At 47.1% G+C, this 24493-nt stretch overlaps 1 protein-coding gene across 5 annotated transcripts; it reads right to left on the bottom strand.

The window, feature by feature from the left end:
- Window positions 1–7644: 7644 nt before the first annotated feature.
- Window positions 7645–17400, bottom strand: KCNE3 (potassium voltage-gated channel subfamily E regulatory subunit 3). Of its 5 annotated transcripts, XM_044258545.1 has the most exons (4): window positions 17063–17228; window positions 14302–14470; window positions 11970–12105; window positions 7645–8423 (listed from the first exon to the last, which is right to left on the bottom strand). In XM_044258545.1, the coding sequence occupies exon 4, from the start codon at window positions 8381–8383 to the stop codon at window positions 8084–8086; it is 300 nt and encodes a 99-aa protein (XP_044114480.1). In that variant the 5' UTR covers window positions 8384–8423; window positions 11970–12105; window positions 14302–14470; window positions 17063–17228; the 3' UTR covers window positions 7645–8083. The 5 variants fall into 5 exon arrangements, with proteins under 5 accessions (XP_044114480.1, XP_044114484.1, XP_044114483.1 ...); XM_044258549.1 differs by lacking the exons at window positions 14302–14470; window positions 17063–17228 and adding an exon at window positions 17330–17400; XM_044258548.1 differs by lacking the exon at window positions 14302–14470.
- Between the last annotated feature and the right edge of the window lie 7093 nt (window positions 17401–24493).

Raw genomic sequence — 24493 nt, 5'->3', positions numbered from 1 at the left:
AGTCTGTCATTAGTTGTGAGCCACCTCCAGGCGGGGTCCTAGCCTTGGATGAAATAGTTAGCTGTGAATCAGGACAGCATACAGTGAAGGAAGAAGCGGGGAGCTGTCAGCAGCTCGCATTCTCAGCAGCTGGGTGATTTAAAAGATCTGGGCAGAACACCACCGTATCCACTCCTGGGAGTTTGCATTCACATTCATGGGCTCCCTGAGGACTTTGTTCCTCTCTTTTGTCAGTTTTCCCTTGATGCGTGGAGGGAAAGCCCAGAAAAGTAAAGTCAAGAGTCAGAGATTCTAGCATAGACTCCTGTTGCATGATCTTAAGGATGTCACCTAAGTTACCGTGGCCTCAGGGCTAGGAATAGAGTTCAACAACAATGCTTCATCTACATTTTACAAAGTGCTCTCACATCCACTTGAAATTGAATCCACTGAACCAAACTCTCTAAACCAAATGAGAAAATGGAGACAAAAATAGTTTGAAAGACTGGAAGCACCACACACATGTGAGAGATTATATAACACAATACTCATCATAATGTTGATTTGTTCTCTAATTTATTGAACATCTACTTTGTGCCAAGGTTTCTCCTAGTTGATGGAGGCATAGGGATACATTAGACATGGTCCCTGCCTGTGCCTTTGCATTGTTTCTAGGAAGGGAAAAGACATGCCAAGAGAGTACAATGTGGTAAGTACTATAGAACCATAAACAGGGCAGTGCGATGAGTGAAAGAAGCCTCAGTTTATGTGGAGGAGGGGCATGGATGGGGTCAATGTAAAGCTTCATAGAAAGGGAACGTTTTTATAGGTAGGAAAACTGAAGTGGGAGAGCTAATCCTTGCCTCCATGAAGGCAGAAACCATGCCTACCGTATTTGCTGCTGTGTTCTTAGAATCAAACACGTTGCCTTCATCTAGGCACTTAATAAGTATTTGTTGAACAAGCAAATAAATGATAAACCAAGAGCAGAACTGTAAGCCTGTAGCTGTTCCACAGAGCTCTTTTCAGATGTGCTTAAATAATACCATCCTCAGGGGCGCCAGGGTGGCTCAGTGGGTTAAAGCCTCTGCCTTTGGCTCAGGTCATGATCTCAGGGTCCTGGGATCGAGCCCTGCATCGGACTCTCTGCTCAAGCAGGGAGCCTGCTTCCTCCTCTCTCTCTCTCTGCCTGCCTTTCTGCCTACTTGTGATCTCTGTCAAATAAATAAATAAAAATTAAAAAAAAATACCATCCTCACTCTGACTAAGGGAGGTGCAGCAGTGATTCACATTAGATGCTTTCTTGAGATTAAATTCTTCTAATCTCCCAGCAGATGCTGTGGCTGGTCTCTCTGTTCCCCTTGTCTCCAGCGGTCAGAGTCAGTGCCGTGGGACTCAGGGACCCTCACCCAAGAGCTGTCCCAATTGGCTTATTATTCCCATAGAATTGTGACAACGTCCTCTCTTCTCTTTGTGGCATCTTAGTTGGGGATGGAAGGTGTTGGGCAGGGATGAGATTGTGACTGCCCTATTTATTCCCTGAAGGAGAACAGAGAGGCCGGTCACAGTCTGTTGGGGGATTAGGAGGTTTAGATGTAAGAAAGCCATCTAATGTGACTCTCAAAGGAACCAGCTACAGACAGTGGGGAAAAAACATGGGCTTTGAATGTGGGCAAATCGGTGTTAACATCTAGACAGCCTCATGTATTAAATGAATGTTAAAGAAGCTATTTCACCTCTGAGCTTCTGTTTCCTCATCCATGAAATGGTGATTTTAAAAAAGTTAAGGGGTGCCTGGGTGGCTCAGTGGGTTAAAGCCTCTGCCTTTGGCTCAAGACGTGATCCCAGAGTGCTGGGATCAAGCCCTGCATCAGGCTCTCTGCTCAGCAGGGAGCCTGCTTCCCCTCCTCTCTCTCTGCCTGCCTCTGCCTACTTGTGATCTCTGTCTGTCAAATAAAATAAATAAAATCTTTAAAAAAAAAAAAAAAGAAAGTTAAGAGTGTTTGGAAAAGGTGAAATAAGGTAACATGGAAATTCCTAGCATAGTGCCTTTCAGAGGCTGTGTGCTCATAGAAAACTAGTTTTTCTTCCCTTTTTCTTTCCTGATCACTAACTTCTGACTTTCCTACTCCCCAGGAGCTCATTCTCTGTCAGAGTTTAACCACTGCCATAGATGGGTTCTCTGATTTCATCCAGGCAGATCATATTCTTGGTTTCTTAGTGACACCTGAAAGAGGATTCTTTCTCCTATATGAGGTTGGCTGAAAGCCTTGCTTGGTCTATTTCCCTTATGCCTAAACCAATATCTTGGACATTACCATTCCAGGGAGACATGAGACAAGACTCACCAATGCCAGAAAAAAATGAGCAAAAGTCACACTGCCAGGACAGGCTTAATTATACCCACAAGGCTCCAAACCCCCAACCCCCCCAAAACATGATCAAATCAGAGTAACAGCACCTCTTTCTCCTTTACAAGGCTGTATGTGTTTTCTTCTTCTTGTTGTTATTGTTCAAGGCCAGTCCTGGGGGAAAGAATGGGGAAGGTAGGGTGAAGACCATTAGCTGTCCTCCAAAATCCATTCATCCCTTCCGTAGAGATTCGGCTGGGATACGACTGCCCAGATAGAAACTTCATTTGCTGGCTCTCCTTGCAGCCAGTTGTGGTCATGTTATTAAGCCCTTATCAGCGGTTGTGAGCAGAAGGGATATAGGCAGATTTTGCCTTGCTTGTGTAAGAGTAAATCTGTGGCTCTGGAATTCTGTTTTCTCTCTCCTCTCTATCTAGAAATGCTCCAGGCAGAGTGCACTTGGAAGCTACCTGTTAAAGATGGCAGTCATTATCCTTATTCCCTGAATGACTGAGTAGAGCAGAGCCATCCACCTACTGGAAATGCTGCCTTGGATCATACTAAACTCGACCTCCTAATCAAATCCTTATAGTTCTTCAACTCCTTCTTTAAATCTCCAGGAAACATCCACCAATTCTTCTCTCTCCTCTTCTTGACCATCACTTATAATATCCCCATGTTTTCTTGTAAACTACATTTTTTCCTCTGTGGTGCTGTTTGGTGTTACTTTGTTTTATTCTTTTTTTTTTTTTTGGTGTGTGCATCTTGTCTGTTTAACAGAAGGAGATCCTAAGAGGTGACTCCTTTGCTTCTGCTCCCATTTCCCCAGTAGCACATCTGTCATGGACACTGATGGAGCCCAAAGAGGCCCCCTTCCCCAGCTGCTGTGGGTGTTGCTGCCATCAGTTCGGAGCTGCTCCCTTCTCCAGAGATTTGGCTTCAGCCAAATGTGAGCATCCCTGGGAGGTCAAGTGCCCCCTATAGCAGCCAGCAGCCAATGATGCATGACATGGAGCAGAAAATGATAGCCAAAAAAGGTGGAGCAATTCTGTGATGAATACTGAACTTCAGAACCTTCCCGAGGACTCAGGCTGTTGCAAACCTCCAACCAAACTAACTTCCTTGCTTAGCTTTCTTCCACTGTGCTAGCCTGCTGTAAGCTCACATATGCCACTTGTCTCCAGAGAATTGCTCTCAGCTTATGAGATCCTCCTTACAACCCTCCCCTTTTCCCCTCTCCCCACCAGAGTGGGTCATAATCAATGCCTTACTGATACAGGGACATAAAGGACCAGACCCCTGGCTTCAAGGGGGTATAATCCTGCTGTGCAGTTTGTGCCCCAGCCATGTAGACCAGTTCCCTGTTGATTAGACCAGGGCTAGACATGACCTGAGACACACTTCGTCCTTTCTCCCTTGCAGGTTTTTCCTGGAAACTGCCCAGTCAGTAAATGCCTGTCTCAGACTCTCTTTCTAGGGAACCCAGCCTCAAGCTATTGGCATCAGTATTCTGCTATCATTTCCCCAGATCACTTTCCCATTCATTTCTGGGGACTATTCAGATCCACACCCTGGGTTGGGTGTGCAGTGGTGCCAAAATTGGGTTAAAGATGGTGCGGCAGATAGATGGAGAACTGGTGGGCTCTATTGAAGTAATTGTAAGGGATACCTACTAATTATGGTTGTTATAAAGGTATTCAGAGCTAAATGAATGTATGAAATGCTTAGACTACTAGCTGACATATAGTAAATGCTCGAAAGTGTTAGGGCAGGGGTTTCTTTGATCTTTTTTAATCATGAATCCCCAGAGTGCCGAGATGCGTGCTTGGCACATAGTAGGCCCTCCATAAATATTTGTTGAATGAGTGCTTCCTGAAGTTTTGCTTTGAGGGCTTAACATGTTATGCTGGTATTTGGCCAGCAGAGGGCAGAACTGGTGCAGATAAAAGATCTTGGGCTCAGAAGAGGAAAGGCCACTGAACTCCAGACAGTTGGTGATGGGTGGAACTGGGGGGGAGGTGAGTATCGAGGTAGATTGAGCCCCTACTTTGTGAATTCAGACCAATAAGTAACTCTGGGCCCTGGAGTTGCCCAGATGTCAGTAGCTCTTCTTTTGAACTTATGTTCAATGCTAATATACATTAATTTATGCAACTTACAAGCAGAATTTCTATTATCTTATTATTAATCCCTGTAAGTTTAAGGACTGTGTGAAGGGGAGCCACTTCCATGGGTAGGCACACTGAAGTCCCAGAGATGCCACAGTCGGCCTGCTTCCAGATCAATTTCCCAGCCAACCACTATCTTTAAGAGTGTGGTTTCAGGGGCGCCTGGGTGGCTCAGTGGGTTAAGCCGCTGCCTTCGGCTCAGGTCATGATCTCAGGGTTCTAGGATCGAGTCCTGCATCGGGCTCTCTGCTCAGCAGGGAGCCTGTTTCCTCCTCTCTCTCTGCCTGCCTCTCTGCCTACTTGTGATCTCTGTCAAATAAATAAATAAAATCTTTAAAAAAAAAAAAAAAAGAGTGTGGTTTCAGGGCGCCTGGGTGGCTGGGTGGGTTAGGGCCTCTGGCTCAGGTCAGGGTTCCAGGGTCCTGGGATGGAGTCCCTCATCGGGCTCTCTGCTCGGCGGTGGGCCTGCTTCCCCCTCTCTCTGTCTCTGCCTGCCTCTCTGCCTACTTGTGATCTCTGTCAAGTAAATAAATAAAATCTTAAAAAAAAAAAAAAAAGTGTGGTTTCACCGCATTTCTGCCCCCAAGCTTCCTTTGTCTTGTTCTCTTCTTTCACTTGGCCCATTTAGATCAGTCCTCTTTCAAAGCCCAGTTCAAATTCTACCTTTCTCTGAGTCCTCTAAATCTACTCGATCTCGTTTCTTGTTTTTTTTTTTTGTTGTTTTTTTTTTAAAGATTTTATTTATTTATTTGACAGAAATCACAAGTAGTCGGAGAGGCAGGCAGAGAGAGAGAGGGAAGCAGGCTCCCTGCTGAGCAGAGAGCCCGATGCGGGACTCGATCCCAGGATCCTGAGATCATAACCTGAGCCGAAGGCAGCGGCTTAACCCACTGAGCCAGCCAGGCGCCCCTCTTGTGTGTTTTTTTTTTTTTTTTAAGGTTTTATTTATCTATTTGACAAAGAGAGAGAGTGATCACAAGTAGGCCGAGAGGCAGGCAGAGAGGCAGGCAGAGAGAGAGGGGGGAAGCAGGCTCCCCGCCTAGCGGAGATCCCGATGCAGGGCTCGATCCCACGACCCTGAGATCATGACCTGAGCTGAAGGCAGAGGCTTAAACCACTGAGCCACCCAGGTGCCCCTACTTGATCTCGTTTCTTAAAACCCTCCTAGGACCAGGCGCCTGGGTGGCTCAGTGGGTTGAGCCGCTGCCTTTGGCTCAGGTCATGATCTCAGGGTCCTGGGATTGAGTCCCGCATCGGGCTCTCTGCTCAGCAGGGAGCCTGCTTCCTCCTCTCTCTCTGCCTGCCTCTCTGCCTACTTGTGACCTCTCTGTCAAATAAATAAAATCTTTAAAAAAAAAAAAAAACCTCCTAGGACCACTCCTATACTTGATTGCATTTTCTGTTTTATTTGGGAGTTTGGGCTGGGTGATCTCTAAAGTCCCATTCAATTGGAGATTTCTGAATCTGTTGTCTTCCTATTTGTCAAATCTTCTAAAGTGGGTCTTTGCCTTCTCCCTCAAGAAGAACTAAAGAGGGCGCCTGGGTGGCTCAGTGGGTTAAGCCGCTGCCTTCGGCTCAGGTCATGATCTCGGGGTCCTGGGATCGAGTCCCGCATCGGGCTCTCTGCTCAGCAGGGAGCCTGCTTCCTCCTCCTTCTCTCTCTACCTGCCTCTCTGCCTACTTGTCATCTCTCTCTGTCAAATAAATAAATAAAATCTTTAAAAAAAAAAAAAGAAGAACTAAAGAAAGGCTTGAGCACACAGGGAGCTCAGCACAGATTTTATGGGGAGAGAACACACTAACTGCTCATGGGAGTGAATTTGTTCTGTGAACCTTCACTCAAGAAACACATAGGCATTTATTTTTATTTTTTCAAAGGGGAAGTAGCTTCCCCCTCCCCTTATTGTACAAGCAACATACTTATGGTCAAATAAATCAAATATTACATAAATTTTTTAAGTAGAAAGGGGAAATCACCCACAGTCCTTCTCTTCAGAGATAATGGCAATTAAAATATTCTTTCAGAGTTTTTGCTAAATAGAAATATGTATGTTTCAATAGGGCCTTCTGGAGAACCCATGTAGATCCCTTAAATAGAATCAAACAGAACAGTGGGAGGTCCCAGTCTGGGATTTGTAGCTTGTAGAGGATTCACTCGCCGCATTGCACATATGAGACCGAACCATATGAAAACCAATGATAGCTGCTTTTTGACCTACAAACACAATTTTATGATTTAACCCAATAGCTGTGAAGCCCAGAATGTCGGAACTGGTAGAGCCCTTAGAGACTTTCAAGTCTTAACTATTCCATTTCAGAAGAGGGAAAAAGATCAAAGAGAGAAGTAACCAGCTCGTTCACGTACCAGAATCCTTACACTGAACCAGATGGATACCTGCCTTGCACAACCTCCTTTTAATGTGGTAATCTTCTAGATGTGATGGTAATCTTCTAGAAGATTTCAATTTGGTATCAGAAAACTTCTCACAGAACTACTTCAAATCAGAAGAGGCTGTGTTAGAGGGAATGCCTGGAGATGTGGCTGGGAAGGGCGCCGCCACATGGCCGGAGAGGCACATGACCCATGGAGCTGAAACACGTCACTCCTTAGGATCTTGGGGGGGGGGTCCTAGTCATGTATTCACATGGTGATGTGTGTTTGTCCTTTGCAAAAGCAGGATGTTTTCGAATTATTTTTCTTAAGGAGGGCCCCCAGAAATTGCAGACATTTCAGGCCTGGATCCTGTCCTGTGTGGCGCAGTTTTGAAAAGCGGTAGGCAAGGAAACCAGGGTTCCTGGGTTCCAGTCCTATGGTCCTGCTCTTGCCCAAATGGCCAGAATTGTACTTACTTTGCTTCCCTCACAGGGGGGAAAATCACAAATGTTAAATATCTTGGAACACATAAAATGTGAACAAATATAAATAAGTCACCTTACTCAGATTCTTATCTGTGATGCTGTAATCACTGCTGTTCTTCATGGTCGTTGAAGATAACACAGCAAAAAATGTGTCCTCAGGAGTGCCTGGGTGGCTAAGTCAGGTAAACGTCTGCTTTTGGCTGGGGTCATGATCTCAGGGTCCTGGGATCTAGCCTGGGTCAGGCTCCCTGCTCAGTGGGGAGCCTGCTTTTCCCCTCCCCTCTTTGCCCCCTCCCCCTGCTTATGCTTTGTCTCTGCCTCTCTTTCAAATACATAACATCTTTTTTTAAAAAATGTGTCCTCAGTGCATCTTCCTGTTTCATCTCCCTTTGCTACAATTTCCTTTTCTCCTTCCTCCAGCCTCTAGCCCCTAACCCCCAGTACTCCAGCCACTGGGCCAATTATTGGTTATTATCTTTTGCTACTTCTATATATTTGTTCACGGGGCTCCCATTGTCTATAAAGTCTACCCTTACTGGGGGAAAAAAATCTTTATCCATAAGGCCCAGGTCTGCCAGCCCTTCTCCTCCCACTCTAATGATGACCTCCCTTAGGACTGTTTCTCGTTGATCTTACAGATGGGGACACTGAAGCCTGATGTGGTCCATAACTGGGTTCTGGTGTCTTGATATGCTGCCATATGCTGCCCTTCCCAGCCCCGTAGCCTCAGATCATAGACACACGGTTCTTGATGTACACATGGTAGGGGTCACTGCGCTTGTCCACTTTGCGGGAGCGGGTATATCCCAGGATGAGGCTGCCCACGGTGGCAGCAAATAGAAACATGACGAAGAGAATGTACATGTAGGAGTTGTCATCACGGCCAGGTACGTTGGTCCTCCGCCCCTCAGACAGGCTGTCTGGCCCTGTCCGGCAGAGCAAGTTGCTGTGAATAGTGGCATTTAGAGCCTTCAGCACTGCGTGTAGGCTCTCATACCAGGTCTCGGTCCCGTTGGTGGTCTCCATAGCAACAGGGATCCAAATGGGCAAAGAACTGGAGGATGCTCTGTTGGTGACAGAAAAGAGAGAGGAGATGGCTTCTGTCACCTGTGGCTTGAATTGCCTCCTGACCCCTTCAGACCCAGCTAAAATCCCAATGTCACAGTTTATTCTACCTACTTGTTTACTTGTCTGTCTTCTCCACTAGATGGTAAGGTCGATGAAGGCAAAGAGCGTGTCTGCTCTACTAACTGCTTTATACAAGCACTTAAGACAGCACTCAGCAGATGCTCAGTATATACTTGTGGAATAAAGCCTTCCTTGACGACTTTAACCCATATGAATCTTTTTTTTTAAAAAAGATTTTATTTATTTATTTGACAGAGAGAGATTACAAGTAGGCAGAGAGGCAGGCAGAGAGAGAGAGAGGAGGAAGCAGGCTCCCTGCAGAGCAGAGAGCCCGATGCGGGACTCGATCCCAGGACGCTGAGATCATGACCTGAGCCGAAGGCAGCGGCTTAACCCACTGAGCCACCCAGGCTCCCTGAATCTTTTTTTTTTTTTGATTCTATAAATCATTGTAATGTTTCTTCTCTTTTCTCTCAGAGATTTTTACTCTATAATATAAAAATTATCCAAAGACAGCCTTGTATTGAAAAACTATGTCATTCCCTTTAAGCAAGGATTTATAGAATAAAAAAAAAGTTTCTTCTCCTTTCTCTCAGAGATTTTTAGTCTATAGTATAAAAAATATCCAAAGACAGCCTTGTATTGAAAAACTATGTCATTCCCTTTAAGCAAGGATCCACACTCACTTCTTTCTGGAAGATTTCAATGGTGCTCCCTACCCCACACCCCGACCTTTTTAAAATATTTTATTTATTTATTTGAGAGAAAGAACATGAGAGGGGGAAAGAGGCTGAGGAGAAGCAGGGAGCACAACATGAGGCTTGATCCCAGGACTCTGAGATCATGACCTGAGATCATGACCTGAGCCAAAGGCAGATTAACCAACTGAGCCAACCAGGTGCCCTGAGTGCTCCCTACCCCTTAACCATACTCCACAAGTTTTACCAGCACAGCCTTCTCTTTTGGCCAGCAATTACAGATAAGGCAATGTGTGGCTATTTTCTTGTTATTGATAAGCAGACCACATGCTCCTGGTCAGCAGGACTGAGTCTCTCCCTCAAGTCTAGGGGACTACCCTGAAACTGGCTGGGTGTTGTGCTTCCCCAGAGTCTACCTTGTGACTGGCTGGGCGTTCTTCCCTCAGCGGGCTCCAGTAAAGATGGCTACTTCAGGGACTTCTCCATAGGCCAAATACTCAAGTGTTCACTGACCAGTTACAAAGCCCTCCTATATCTAGGTAGAGTTGTCAGTCAACCAGTTAGCAAACTTGACTTTTAACCATATGGTCTCTTCCCCAGAAAAGATGACAGCTATGACCATGATTAGTATTTATGAACAACTCTATGAATATTGAAGTTGGGAGCAAAGAATCTAAAAAATACAGCCATCATCCAGGACAGTCCTACCTTTCATACAATGCCTTTGGGGCTCCCTGCAATTTGGTGCTTGGACTACCTTGTCTGGATGGAGGAAGGGAAGATAACAAGGGCTCATGGACTTAAGATCCAGGAGGCAAAGGTTCTCATCTACCACCCCACTTGTCAGGTAAGAAATTTCTGCCTTCTGCTTCCCTCATAACAGCCTATGCCAAGTAACAGCAGCACAATAAATTAATGGCTCAACTGATCATTCAGCCAGTCATCATTTACAGAGACCACTCTTGGGCAGGCCTCATGCTGGGAGCTTAGGGAGGCTCAGACCCAGTCTCTGCAGTTAGGGACACATTGCCAGGTGATCTATACTGTAGGGAACTGATCAGGGACTACTGGAGCTTAGAGAAAGAAGGGACAAATTCTGATCAGGGCTCAGAGAGTGTCACAGTGACAGAGGCATCTGAACTGGACATTGAAGGGTTTTTTGGAAGTAGAGAAGGTAAGAAAAGCAAAGAAGTGAACAAGAACGACAGAAAAGAAATGTTTAGAAGAACAAAAAATAGCATAAAGGGGTTGGAGTGTAAGATGTGTGGAAGGATAAGGGACATGGGATAGAGAGGCTGCCCTGAATAAGGTCATGGACAGCCTTGAGTGCCAGGCTGCAGAGCTGGAACTTTATCCTGTAGCTAGGGAAGAGCCATGGAGCAGTATTTTACTTTTTATTTTTTTAAAGATTTTATTTATTTATTTAACAGACAGAGATCACAAGTAGGCAGAGAGGCAGGCAGAGAGAGAGGAAGGGAAGCAGGCTCCCTGCAGAGCAGAGAGCCCCATGCGGATGCGGGGCTCCATCTCAGGACCCTGGATCATGACCTGAGCCAGAGGCAGAGGCTTTAACCCACTGAGCCATCCAGGTGCCCCATGGAGCAGTATTTTAAAAGGGGATACAATGATAAAAGATTTGTGCTTTGAAAGGACACTCTGGCTGCTATGTGGATTGGAGGGAGCAAGAACGGAGGCAGGAAGGCTGGTGACAAAGGTCTTGAAAATAGTTCAGGTAGAAGACACAGAGTCTGGAGCTGGGGACCCGGGGATGACAAAGTAGGGGTGGGAAGAGATGTGAGATGTGAGAGGCATGTGGGGAAACATAGGGAGGAGGAGGCCTTGGATTTTACAGGGAGGTAACAGACAGATGGGATGCCTGAAGGAGCCCACTTTGAAAGAAATGGCCTTATTGCCCTGTGTAGGCTTTAGTTTCCTCATCTGTCAGAATGATTATCATCGGAAGTTGTTCAATGGGTACAGAGTTTCAGTTTTGCAAGATGAAGAAGTTCTAGAGATTTGTTGCACAATGATATAAATAGAGTTAATACTACTGAGTTGTATATTTAAAAATGGTCACTAGGGTAAATTTTATGTATTTTTTTCCTACCACAATTAAAAACAACATTATCCCTGCCCTGCCTTCCTCCAGGCTAGCTTGAGCATACAGTTTTATTATGGTGAAAAAAATGTTTGAACTCTATTCTCCATTTAAAAAAAATTTTTTTTAAAGATTTTATTTATTTATTTGACAGAGATCACAAGTAGGCAGAGCAGCAGGCAGAAAGTGGGGGAAGCAGCCTCCCCACTGAGCAGATAGTCTGATGCGGGGCTCAATCCCAGGACCCTGAGATCATGACCTGAGCCGAAGGCAGAGGCTTAACACACTGAGCCACCCAGGCACCCCAGCCTATTCTCCATTTTTAAAAAAAAATTTATTTATTTATTTGACAGAGAGAGATAGGCAGAGAGGCAGGCTGGGGTGGGGGTGGGGGGCAGGCTTCCCGCTGAGCAGAGAGCCTGATTCGGGGCTCGATCCCAGAACCCTGGGATCATGACCTGAGCTAAAGGCAGAGGCTTAACCCACTGAGTCACCCAGGTGCCCCTATTCTCCAGTTTTGAGAAGTAAATACATAGACACACTGCATACAATGAAGATGAAGTCTCCCTATTCCCAGGGGTCCAGGCCTCTTTCCCAGAACAGTCCCTGTTACCAGTTTTCTTAGATATCCTTACAAGGTACTTTTAACTGACAGAGCAGAAGGGCAACCTGAATGTGGAAGACTCACCAAATAACAGGTGGATCCTCTGTGGCGCCCAGTCAGCTTCAGGAATCTTCCTGTGGGTGCCCCCGGGCTCCTCAGTCCCTCAGCCTCTTTAGGGTGTCTCTGGACACATCTCAGGTCTCAGTATTGACTTTGGGAGCTGGGAAGGTCCAGAGTTGGAAAGCAGGGGACAAGGGAGGAAGGGAAGGAATCAGACGCCCAGAAAACTCTTCAGAACCAGGGTGGATCTCCCAAGCCTGGGGCCCCAAGTGTTGTGCAATAGCCTTGCTGTAGTTGCTAACCCCCTCCCATTTCCCCTTCCCCTCCCTGCGGCAGCTGGGTTTGGCCAGTCTAGAGTAGCAGTTACAGGAACTATGCCATGGCCAAGGGATATCTGATTGCTGTCCCTCAATTCCAGGCCTGCAACGTCTCTACTGGGTGACTTTATGAGAAGCCTCGGTTTAACAGGTAGATTGGTGCTCAGGGACCAGCCAATAGTGCAGACTCAAATACTCCTTTTCCCAAGGGTATAGGTATCTTAGCAGAAGCCTCTGAAAGGTTGAAAGAGCCTGAGACCCAATGGAACGGTGTGTGTGGGCAGAATGGCAGCTGGCCGTGGGGTCGATACAATGATGTCCCCAATGAACCTATTTGGACAGACTGGGTAAAACACAGTTACAGCATCAGTGCTATCGGTAGGGCAGCTCACTGTGACAATTAAAGAAGAAAATGGCACAGATGGGGAGGCAGTTTAATTTCTGCAAAGCAGAGGTGGGCAGGACCTTCAGAGTCCATCTGGTCTAACCTCTAGTTAATCTCCTTCATCTTATAGTGAAGGAAATGGAAACCTAAAGAGCTGTCTTGGTTCAGTGGCTACTTGTGTGACGTAGGACATGTGACTTCCCTTTTCTGGGCCTCCACCTCCGTCCGCATCTATAAAATGAAGGGGTTTTATCTACATAATCTGGTAAAGTCATCTCTAACACCCCCACTAGGGTACAGATCACAAAACCACACTGTGAGGTTATGGGAGGTTGGATAGTTTGGTGGAAGAGGCATTTTGGGGTCTTTCTAGAGCCCGTAAATCACAAGATAGAGAAGGCTGCCAACTTTGTTCTCACAGATTAAGATGTAACTGAGCTCCAGGACCACGTTGCACTGAATAGTCGTGCCTAGATAAACGGAGAGCCAAATTGGTTGACTTGTTCATTTTTCCTCGTAACAGGCCATCTACCTGGGTGATGAAGCCAGGGAAGGAGGCAGAGTCTGTGCAGAAAGTGGGGGTAGAGGGACAGTGTGGGGGATGGGGGGCTCTGAGGTGGGGTTCACTGAGTGGAGTAGAGTTCATGAAACCGTTCATCCCTCATATCCTCCTTCAGGAGCCTCTCTGGATAGACCTGGATGTTTGTGGATATGGCAGGAGAGGAAAAGAAGCCACTGGAGGTGCTGGGTGGGGTTAGGAATGAGGGTCTGGGCACAGGGGCATCCTGCTGGGTCAGGAGAGACAGAGAGCTGATTAAGGGACACGTTGATTCTCTTTGCACCACCTCTAGGTCCAAGGATTGCCGTTGGCCTCACTGAGAATTTTGTTCTTCTTTCTGTGCTCCTTGGCTGCACTCATCAAGATAAGTCACTGATTATAAAGTTCATAGTGGTGGGAGATGGAGCTCTTCTCTGGAGAGTTCCTAACTTGAAACAGAAGATAGGCCAGTTAAGAAGTCACTGACCACACAGAAAGCGATTTTAAAGATTATTTAGAATCTAGATTCTAGGCCAACTGCTCCATTTTGTAGACAGGGAAACGGAAGCCCCAGGAGGGAAGGTGATTTGCCCAGAATGGCAGGGCCAGTGAAGGGAAGAGCTCCAATGGGAACTGGCACTTGGGGGCATGTGCTGTGTGGGTGCTTTTTCCACTACCAATGGTAACATTCGCTGGTGTCTGAGTTGTGCATCACACTGAACACAGTCTCCTTGTGTTCTGGGGTATCAGGTCCTCGAACTCCATATTCTCACCAATCAAGGATCTGATAAGGGCTGTGGTGGGGGGGGGAAGGTTGGCATGTGGGAGGAGGAATTAACCTTCCTTTATAATCTCATCTCCTGTGGTCCTTTCTGCTCCAGACACACTCCTGTTCCCCCAAACAAGCCAGGAGCACTCTCTTCCTCTATACTCTGTTGCTATTTCCTGCACGTTAACAGGTTCTTCCTGAATGTTCTTTTTTTTTTTTTTTTTTTTTAAGTGGGCTCTATGCCCAATGTGGGGCTTGAACTCATGACCCTGAGATCAAGAGTCGAATGCTTTATCAGCTGAGCCAGTCAGGTGCCCCATCCCTAAATGTTCTTGACTTGAACTCACAGGTGTCCAAGTTGGGGTGGAGGTGTAGAGCTGTGATTTGAAGGATGAACTGGGCATCTTAGGTTTTCCTTCAGGTTTCTCTGGGGAAAAGAGAAATTCCACCATTGGTTCTTTTGGGTTCCCCACTGCTCTGTTTCAGCTGCTCTTTCAGAATGAATGTTTTAAGTACCTGGGGATGTAGTAAAGAGAGACAAGGGGGGATTCACACAAAGAAGATAGAAAGGGAATCCAAAGACAACCCCTGGGACCACACAATTTTGCCATTGGTCCCTCAGGTGGACTTATCACTACCATTGACTGGGGAGCAGTGGCGTGGGAGAGGAATTAAAGAAATGGACCTTAGCACAGAGTTGGAAGGAGACACAGGAGTAAAATTTGACTGGCAGCGATCTTAATAATCATGTTCTTGGTATAAACCGCATTCAACCAGAGCAAATTAGTGCACCCCCACCTTGAGGAAATCACCTGCACAAGGCCTCAGTCCAGAGGTAGAGCCAGGACCACAAACAGGTATCCCATCCACAGACCTTTCTACTTTTAGTTCCCTGTTGCCTGTAGAACAATCTAGCCTTCTCAAATTGTCATTTAAGTTTCTTTGGGTGTGACCCTACCTCTAGCCCCATCTCACCACAGCTCTCCCCAGTACCCTGTGGCCCAGTACTGGGTACCCCAGTACCCCATCCCCAGGGCCCAGGTGTTCCCTGGACCTGAACCCCATTAAATCTAAAGGGCAAACATTCTTGGCCCCAAAACACTAGCAGTGGTTTTGCCACCCTCTTCCCTGTGTACCTACCCAGGGTGTGACCACACACACCCACCCATAGCACACACACAGTCCAATTCCCAGTCACACAGCCTGTGATCTTGCCTTTCATGTGTGCCTTTGATGGTTCCAATCTTGGCTGTATGCTTGGCTATGTGACCTTCAGCACTGCATTTACTTCCTCTGTAACTCATATATGAGATGGGGATAATGATCCCTGCCCTGTTTACCTTATGTGGGGACAGGGGCAGACAACAGAGGGGAAGGTGTATTAAGAAATTGCCAAGTATTATAGAAGCATAAAAGAGAGAATTATTGGGCAATCTGATTTCCTTTTCTATTTCCCAACCTCCAGATTACCAAGAACAACCATCCCTATGTTGCCCCTCCCTCCTCCCTTTGGCTTTCTTTTCTTGGGAGAAGTCAGCAGGTTCTTATGACTCTTCTTGATTCTCAGACATACTTTCCTCCTTCAAGAGCCTTCCCTGGGGCGCATGGGTGGTGCAGTAGGTTAAGCATCTGACTCTTAGTTTCAGCTCAAGTCCTAACCTCAGGGTCATGAAATGAGCCCCCCTCAGGCTCTGCACACAGCACAGAGTCTGCTTGAGATTCTTTCTCCCTCTCCCTCTGCCCCTCCTACTCATGTTTTCTCTCTCTCTCTCTAAAATAAATAAAGAAATCTTAAAAAAAATTTTTTTAAAAGGTTCCTTGTTTCTCATACTCCGATCAGCTCTATAGTCCCCTTCCATTTAGCAGTACCATTCAGTAGTCCTGTGGCTGATGGAGAACACACCAGAACTGGAATCAAGAGACATGCTCCTATTAGGCCATGTCTAGCCATGAATCTTGGTTAAGTCACTTTTCCACTCTGGGCCTCACGTTCCCCATCAGTAAGTTGGGGGTTTTGTCTTACCTCTCTCTTGGTAGGTATCTGGAGCACCCACCCATTCAGTTTATGGAGAGAAATGTGTTTTGAGATGTGTGGAGTGAGTGAGGGATGAAGAAGGTTGCTGGTTATCATCTTAAGGAGTCGAGAAAATCTGAAAGCTGTTTCTATGTCTCAAGCAGGAATCTCCTCCATTTGGAACCAGCAAAGTGGATGGATGCTAGGAGATAATGAGGAACTTGCACATTTATAATGCACATTTATAGGTGAAGTGGAGAGAGCCCTGCACTAGAAGCGAGGGGACTTGGGTTCCTTCTGCTTCTCTCAGGTTCCTGGTGTGTCCCTGGGCAAGCTATCTCCCCGCTGGGCCTCAGCCTCCCCACATGCAAATTGGTGAAGAGTGGGGAGGAGGAATAGGAGGAGATACTCTTTATGGGCCCTCCTACAAGGGCCTGTCTGAACTCATCTACTTTCTAGACAAGAGCATCCGAGGTCCAGACCCCTTTCCCCTCATGTCCCACGAAGCGTGCGGGCAACAGGACCAAGAAGCTCATTTTACAAGTGGTGACCCAGGAAAAGAAAGTTCAAGGCATACAGCCGGTATAGGGGACCTGCACAGATTTACACAACCTATAAACTAGAACCCACTTTCCTGACTCCCAACCTAGACCTCTGTTACTAGCAACAGAGGGTGTCTTTAGGGGTCTTGAGGCTCGGGGCACGATGCAGTAGCGAAAGGGCACGTCGGCTGCACGGAGCAAGCAGCTCTGGCCAAACAAGAAGACCGCTTGGGGTCCCCGGGGACCGTTTCTGCGTGTGCATTCGCTGCGGCCCCTCCGGTGTTCGCATGCGTATCTGTGGACGTGGAAAGAACTTTCCAGCCGCCGTCCCGGGGCCCGCGGGTGCTGGTGCAAGCCCCCAGGGTTTTCAGCTGGGCTCCTGGTACTCCCATGTGGGGCCCCGGGATTCCTGCAGCTCGGTTCTGGGGAGGTCCAGCTCCGTATGGGAGCCGCCCCCCACCTCCCGTCGGTGTTCCCAAGGGAGGCGGGAAGACCTCTGACTTCTACCCCCTGCTGCAGCCCAGCCTTCCCGACCCTGCGAGCGCGCCTTACCTGCCTCTAGGCAAGACTCCGAGGGGCGCCCGTCTCTCGACAGGACCCCGCACCCTGTGCTCCTCGGTGCCCCAGCACAGCTGCCCTCCGCGTTCCGTCTACCTGTCCGCACACAGCCCGAGTCCCCTCGGCTCTGCGCCCCGACCCGCGCTCTGCTCCCTTTAACCTTCCCCAGGGCGCCTCCTCCCCCGGCCGCGCCCGGCCCCCAGCACACCCACTTCTCCCCAGGCTGGCCTCGGGCGCCTCCGCCCAGTTACTTGGCCTCACGCGGCGTGGGCTCCGACTCTTCCGTCCCCTGCAGCGCCTGCTTCCTGGACCGGAGACCGAGTGCTTCTCACTTTGCTTCAGCTTGCCCAGCATGAGACTGATCTGCCAAACGTCAGGCTGAGCGTTGGGTGCGGGTGGAACCAGCTTTGCTCCTAAGTGGCTGTGTGGTGTTGGGCAAATCACTGCTCCTCCCTGGGCCGCAGCTTCCTCTCTGTAAAATGGGTCAGGGTCCTGCCTGTATGCTTTGTATGGTGATGGGTTGGGTCGGGTGAGATTGTAGAATCCAAAATATTAAAGCCGATGGTCACTGGAGAACTCATCTGCTTCTAACACAAACCGTCTCTTCCAGACAGGAATGCAGAGGCCCAGTCTGGGGAAGGGACTTGCCCAGGCTTCCCACAAGTCAGTGGAGAGCTCCGACTCAGAATTCACTGTGCCACTTTCTGTCTTTCACCCCAGCAGTGTCCCCTCCTTCCAAGTCTTAACAGCTCTCACATGCCAGGATGACTGTTGTCCAGCCATACCTCCACTGGTCCCTGCCCTAAAACACCCTGCACTTTCTGGCCACCAGGCCCTCTCTGCACTATTGCTTTCTTGCTGGTGACACTGCAGGCTCCAGAAAAGAGAAGTAGCCAGGGGCAGCTGGGGAATGAGGGTTGGGGGCTGTAGGCAGAGGAGTGGACAGTGGCCAGGAGCAGCCTCTCTGGGACTCTGTGGGAGTGCTTATCAGAATCCTTTTCAACAGCCTCCCACCTTGGCATAATTAATAATAAACTGAGGCCAGCTCTCACTCCCTTGCAAACAAAGATCTGTTCCAGGAGATCTGAGGCACATACCCTTATCACAGAATCTCAGATTATATTTAAGAGGTGCTATCATCTTAAAAAGACCCACTGCATGGAGAGAACACTGTACAAGATTGCTATTCTTTATCAAAACGCATTACTTCCCTGTTTTTTCTGTGGTTGCATATTTTGACCCACCTACTCCCTTTTCTCAGTCTGATTAATCACCTCTCAAGGAAGTCATCCTGACTCTGGGCATGAAGAATCAAATTTCAGTCTGCCTAGAAATCACCTCAGAGCTCATTCTGGTAAAGTAGACTTTTGGGTCCCGCTCCAGAGGTTCTGATGCAGGAGATCTGGAATGGAGTGTAAACATTAGAACAAAGAAAGGAAGGAAGAGTGGAGGAGAAAGAAAGAAAGAGAAGGAGGGAGGGAGAAAGAGGGAGGGAGGGAGGAAGGAAAGAAAGAAAGAAAGAGAAAAGGAGGGAGGAATAGAGGAAGGGAGGGAGGGAGGGAAGAAGGAAAGCAAGCAAGCAAGATTTCCAAATGATTCTGATGCCAGTTCTTCTTTTTTTTTTTTTTAATTTTTTTTTTTAAGATTTTTATTTACTTATTTGACAGAGAGAGAGAGATCACAAGTAGGCAGAGAGGCAGGCAGAGAGAGAGGAGGAAGCAGGCTCCCTGCTGAGCAGAGAGCCCAATGTGGGGATCAATCCCAGGACCCTGGGATCATGACCTGAGCCAAAGGCAGAGGCTTTAACCCACTGAGCCACCCAGGTGCCCCTGATGCCAGTGCTTCTTAAGATCAGCCTTGAGGAACCAGCCCCAGCTCAGGTAGGGCTGCTACCCAGGGCCTTGCATTTCCTCTATAGGACTATTTACTACAGTTATCAAAAGTAACTATTTGCCCACCTCATTTATTAGATCGTGAGTTCTTTGAAGATAGGGATTTAGAATCCTAGTCTTTGAATCACACTGTCTTAGAATTCTAGAGTCATTTAGTGATAGAACCCAAGTTGGAAGGACTCTTAGAGTTATCTGGTTAAATCTCTTACCTAAACATCCCCTATATTCCATTTTGACATGATATTGTCCAGTTTCTCTTGTACACCTTAGTGACAAGGAACTCATTGCTTCCAAGGCAGCCAAGGCTCTGATTGTTAGGACGTTTTCGTGTTTTAACAAAAACTGCCTCCTAGTTACTTCTACTGTTGGGTCTTTGTGTTCACTGGAGACACAAAGTATATGCCTAACTTCTATTCCCCTCTTCTGTCCTTCAGAAACATAAGGCCTGGGGAGCCTGGGTGGCTCAGTGGGTTAAGCCTCTGCCTTTGCTCGGCTCAGGACATGATCTCAGGGTCCTGGGATGGAGCCGTGCATCATGCTCTCTGCTTAGTGGAGAGCCTGCTTCCCCCTCTCTCTCTCCGCCTGCCTCTCTGCCTACTTGTGATCTTTCTCTATCAAATAAATAAATACAATCTAAAAAAAAAAAAAAAAAGGAAAGAAAGAAACTTAAGGCCTGTTCTCTACTTCCCTTTCTCTGGAGTGAGGATGGAGCAGGAACTCTGTTAGGGAAGCCAGCTGGCTAAGGGGTTCTTGGAAAGTGAACTGAGATGCCTCATTTTCTTTATCTGTGCTTTGCAGATTTGCTACAAGGCTTAGATGACCCAGTGTGTGTAACAGGCCCAGAGCTGAGCCCAGCATGACATATGTACTTCATAAATGACAGCTCCTATTGTTATTAGATGAGAAAAGAAAGGGTGGAACAGGATTCCTGTCCCCAGGAGACCAAAGTCTGAGACAGATCTTCAGGGACCTCTAATACAAAAACGTTGGAGACAAGGCCCTGACCTTAGGACAGGATGGGCAGGGGAGTGGGGTGGGAAGACTGAAGGGGTCAGGGGAAGCCTCACCTGGCGATACAGCTCCTTCAAGTCTTTACTTTAGTGCCCTCTTCTTGCTGAGGTCTTCTCTGACCATTCAATTTACAAATTGTAATCCTTTCCTTCCGCTGCCCTCCTTCCACTGCCCTCCCTAACTCCCTTTTCTGCCTTGTTTTTCAGTAACACCTAACATCATCTGATATAGTTAACTTAAAAAACAAAACCAAAAACCTTTTGCTATTGTTTCTTTTGCTACCTGCCTCAACTGAGGCTCCCAGCTTCTGTCTATCAGCCCCATGTCAGAGTGCTCCCTGTTTCCCTGTTCCTGGGACCACCCCTTCCCTCTCCTCTCCAGGCCTGGGGAGGTAATGATGTTGAAATGTTTCCAGCTCCAGGGTACATTGTGATCTATCCCTTGTGGTTTCCCTATTCCCTGCCCACCTCTGTGAATAGAGCCTCCTGAAATTACTGGCCTGAGATGGCCATCTGCTTCCTGTAGGCCCCAGGTTGACCCATCTGCCTAGGCCCATTGCTCTTCCCCTGAACACAGTACTTACCAGTCTGTGTTGTAATTGTCTACTTTATTTGTTTGTTTGTTATTTAATTGTCTACTTTATTTGTTGACTCCATACCTAGAAGATTGGCTCCTAGAGGATGCTAGGGCAAAGTCTGCCCACAGTAGACCTTACTGAGAATGTGTTGAATGATTTAATGAATGAATGGATGGATGGATGAATGGATGTCGTGAAATTCCCTAGGAATTATGTTATGAGGGAAAACTTCCAAGAAGAGAGGAAACCTGGGAGAGCCTGCGGGCTGCCTGGGTGGCACAGTGGATGAAAACATCTGAGTCTTGGGTTCAGCTTAAGTGTGATCTCAGGGTGGTGAAATCAAGCCCTTCATGAGCTCTGTCCTCTGTGCTCAGCAGGGAGTCTGCTTGAAAGTCTCTCTCTTCCTTTTCCACTCTCCTTCTCCCTCCCCCACCCCATGTGCGCTCTCTCTCAAATAAATAAACAAATCTTAAAAAAAAAAAAAAAAAAAAGAACCCAAGAGGCTGGAAGGCTAACCGGATGCTTTTTCAATCTCTAAGCCAGACCTCTCCTCTGAGCATTAGACTCCCATATCTGACTATGTACCTGACATCTCTGAATGATACATGGGGACTGGGACTCTTGACTTCCTTCCCCAGCTCCCCTAAGTCTTCATTCTCTCAGTAAATGGGACCATCACCCCTCCAGTTTCCTGTTTGTTTTCTTCAGAAAACTCCACGTGCTCTTCGGTTTACCTGTGTATGAACTTGGGGTCTGCCTTTCCCATCAGAGTGTGAGCACTCCAAGAGAACAGACCAGGTGTGCCTTTTTCACCACAGAATACACAGGATGTAACTCCATGTCTGCCTAGTAAGTAGGGGAAGAAGGGTTGGGAGATAGGATGAGCACAGATTTTGTCTGTCGATAGTGTTAAAAGCCCGAGTAACCAAGGAAAATACAGCATGAGACAGAGAAAGCTTAATGGTCACATCCTATCTTATTCCATTACTCACCAGCAGCCTGTACTTCTGTGATTTGTCTTCTCTTGGCCTGTCAGTTTGACCCTCAGAACACTTTGTCTTCTTGTTCTGAGCGTCACCTTTCTCCTGCCCCTACAAGCAGCACAGAGCAGTGAAAAGACACCTGGAAGAGGGGATAGCAAGAGTGGGATGGTGTGGTGTCAGGAGACTAAAGATCTCCATGGCATCTTCTCCCCACTTCCCCCTCACACATGTTTTGTCCTGGGAAACAAGTGGTCCAGAACACTGCCTCTAGGGTCTGACAGAGGAATGAGGGCCTACCTTCTCTGAATCTTAGTTTCCTTATCTGTAGAATGGGGATTAAAAATAGCTACATCTGTGGATTACCATAAGATATTATTTATAAAAGGCTTCACCTGGTACCTGGCACATAACAAGCGTTTCGTAAAGAATGACTTTACTTTTTATTAATGAGGGTATGTGTGTTCATAGTGTTGTAAATATGGACTTTTGAATCTTAAGATCTTCAACAATAGGGTTATGGGAAGGCAGAAGAAAGTAGGATAAATGAGGACTAAGATTTGCAGAGGAAGTAAGTCTCAATCAGGAATCTTAGTTGCAACAGGCAGAAAACCCAACTCAAACTGACTTAAGTAGAGAAAGGAATTTATTGGCTCATGGAATTACAAAACTCAGAGGGTTGGCATCAGGCATGGTTGGATCCAGGAGCTTAGATGATGTCTTCAGGAAGCTCTCTCTTTGCATCTTTGGGCTTGTTGCTCCTTTCAGAGGCAGGGTCCCACTTTGTGGTAACAAGATAGTTGCCTGCAGTTTCATGTATACACTCTAACTTGTCTGTAAAACCGTTAGGAAGAGCTTCTTTTCCCCACAGCCCTCCTGGCAGAAGTCTGGGTCTGACTCTTATTGTCCTGAAAGAGGCCCAGTGCCCATCCCTGCACCCATCACAGAAGCCAGGGAAAGAACCTGACAAGGGCATCATCTTTATTCAAACCGCAAAAACTTGGGTGGGAGACATGGGGGAAGGTGATCAAAAAGTACAAATTTCCAGTTATAAAATAAACAAGTCGTGGGGACATAATAGACAGCATGGTGACTACAGTTAACTAAAAGTGTGCTGCGTATTTGAAAGTTGCTGAGAGTGGATACTAAAAGTTCTCATCACAAGAAAAAAAAATTTATAACTATGGAAGGTATTAACTAGACTTACTGTGGTGATTGCGTTGCAATGTATGTAAATACAGAATCATTATGTTGTATGCCTGAAACTAACATGATGTTATATGCCAATTATACCTTAATGAAAAATAATGTATAAACTTAAAGTTGATGGGGGTGTGATTCCCTAAGGAAAATATGGATGTTTTTAGTGGAAGTGGGGTAAATAGTTGTACAAGTTGAAACAAGTGGGCCTTGGAGAACATCCCTGATTTGGGCAGACAGAGAGGAGGGAGAAGGCACCCAGAGATTCCTAGCCAAGGGAAAGTGAGAAGAGGGGATTAAGTGTGCTGTGAGCATGAGTCCCATATCTGGGGCAGTGGGAGTAGACGTGCCCTATGGATCCCAGAGAGAAGATGCAAGTGTGCTTGGGGATGGGGAGTCACAGGACCTAGATCTCTACTCACAGGGAGTGTAACAGGCTGCGTTGGGCTGGGCTGGGCTGGGCTGGGAGAGCTGTGCTATCAGAGAAGTCTTCTAGATGGGCTCTGACATCCCTTGCATCCCACAAATCTGAAATCCTATAGTCCCAGCTCTGATCCTGATCCCTACCCCTCTCTGTCTTCTAAGATCCCTCACCCCTTCATTTCTCTCCTCTCTCTTCTCTGAGGGGAATGCTGCATCCTCCCCCCTGATATGTTTACAGGGTGTCTGCAGACATTCTGGGTTCTAATTCTGGTTCCTGCAGGAACCCCTTAGTGGGAGCTAAGGGGAACCACTTGGGGCTGTTTCCTTCTGGCACAGAAAGGGGTAGGTTGTCTGATCTCTGGGGCCTCTGCCAGCTCTGATCTTCCAGTGCACTGTCAAAAACTCAGCCTGGCCTTCTAATTCAGCGTCACCTTGAGCCTTTTCTGCCCCTCCTCTCTTTTATGATTTCTCACCTTTACTTTTATGTTTCCATAGTACTCTGTGCAAACTTCTCTCATGGTACTTGTAACAGTTTATTATGAATTTTATTTATAGTATGTCTCCTCCACAAAACTGTGAGCTCCTTGAAGACAGGGAGGAAGTCCGTGTGTCCTCCTCTGTGTCCTCAGGGCCCAGCGCAAGCGCACACACCTCACACTGGCCATCCCAAACCAGTCATTGTTACCTTCAATTCCCAGTAACACAGATTAAAGGCATGGTAGCCAGTTAGAGCCTATCAAGATGAGGGCAGAGGTGTGGAGTCTGGAAGCCATGTTATGTGAAAAACAGAAGAATCAGGAAAGTTAAACTTGAAGAAGAGACCACTTCTGGAATAGAATTCATTTCCTGGCCCAATAGGCCATTTCTGGGTACCTCTTTTGTGTGAGGCCCTAGGCTGGGCCTGAAGAAGCCACAGAGGATGCCACTACAGTCCCTGCCTGGAGAGCTCACAGTCTGGACAATGTCAGCTGTGGAACAAAGTAACTATAACACAGTGTGGTCACTGTTGTTAGAGGGGGATATAGGTAGGACATGGCCAGGAAAGGACTCTCAGAGAAGGCATCGCAGGTGGGTAGGGTTTTGACGTGTTGGAGGCGGGTTTCAGTTTAGGAGGAGGAATAACTGTCTAACAATCAGAATTCTGTAGGAATGGAAGGCTGCCTGAGCATGGCCACAATGAGCACAACACGGACTGGATACTGATGTCGGTCAACAAAAGAACCAATGTGGGGGCGATAGGGAACGCTTCGTAACAACATAGATATGAAGTTTGCTTCCTGTTATATGCTGCGTACTAGGTTACAAACACAAACAGTGTCTGGCTTAGACAAACCCACGATTT

The sequence above is a fragment of the Neovison vison genome, chromosome 7 (assembly GCF_020171115.1).
Source record: "Neovison vison isolate M4711 chromosome 7, ASM_NN_V1, whole genome shotgun sequence".
NCBI lineage: Eukaryota > Metazoa > Chordata > Mammalia > Carnivora > Mustelidae > Neogale > Neogale vison.
The sequence above is the reverse complement of the archived record's forward strand: the minus strand, read 5'-3'. Positions and strand labels throughout refer to the sequence as shown.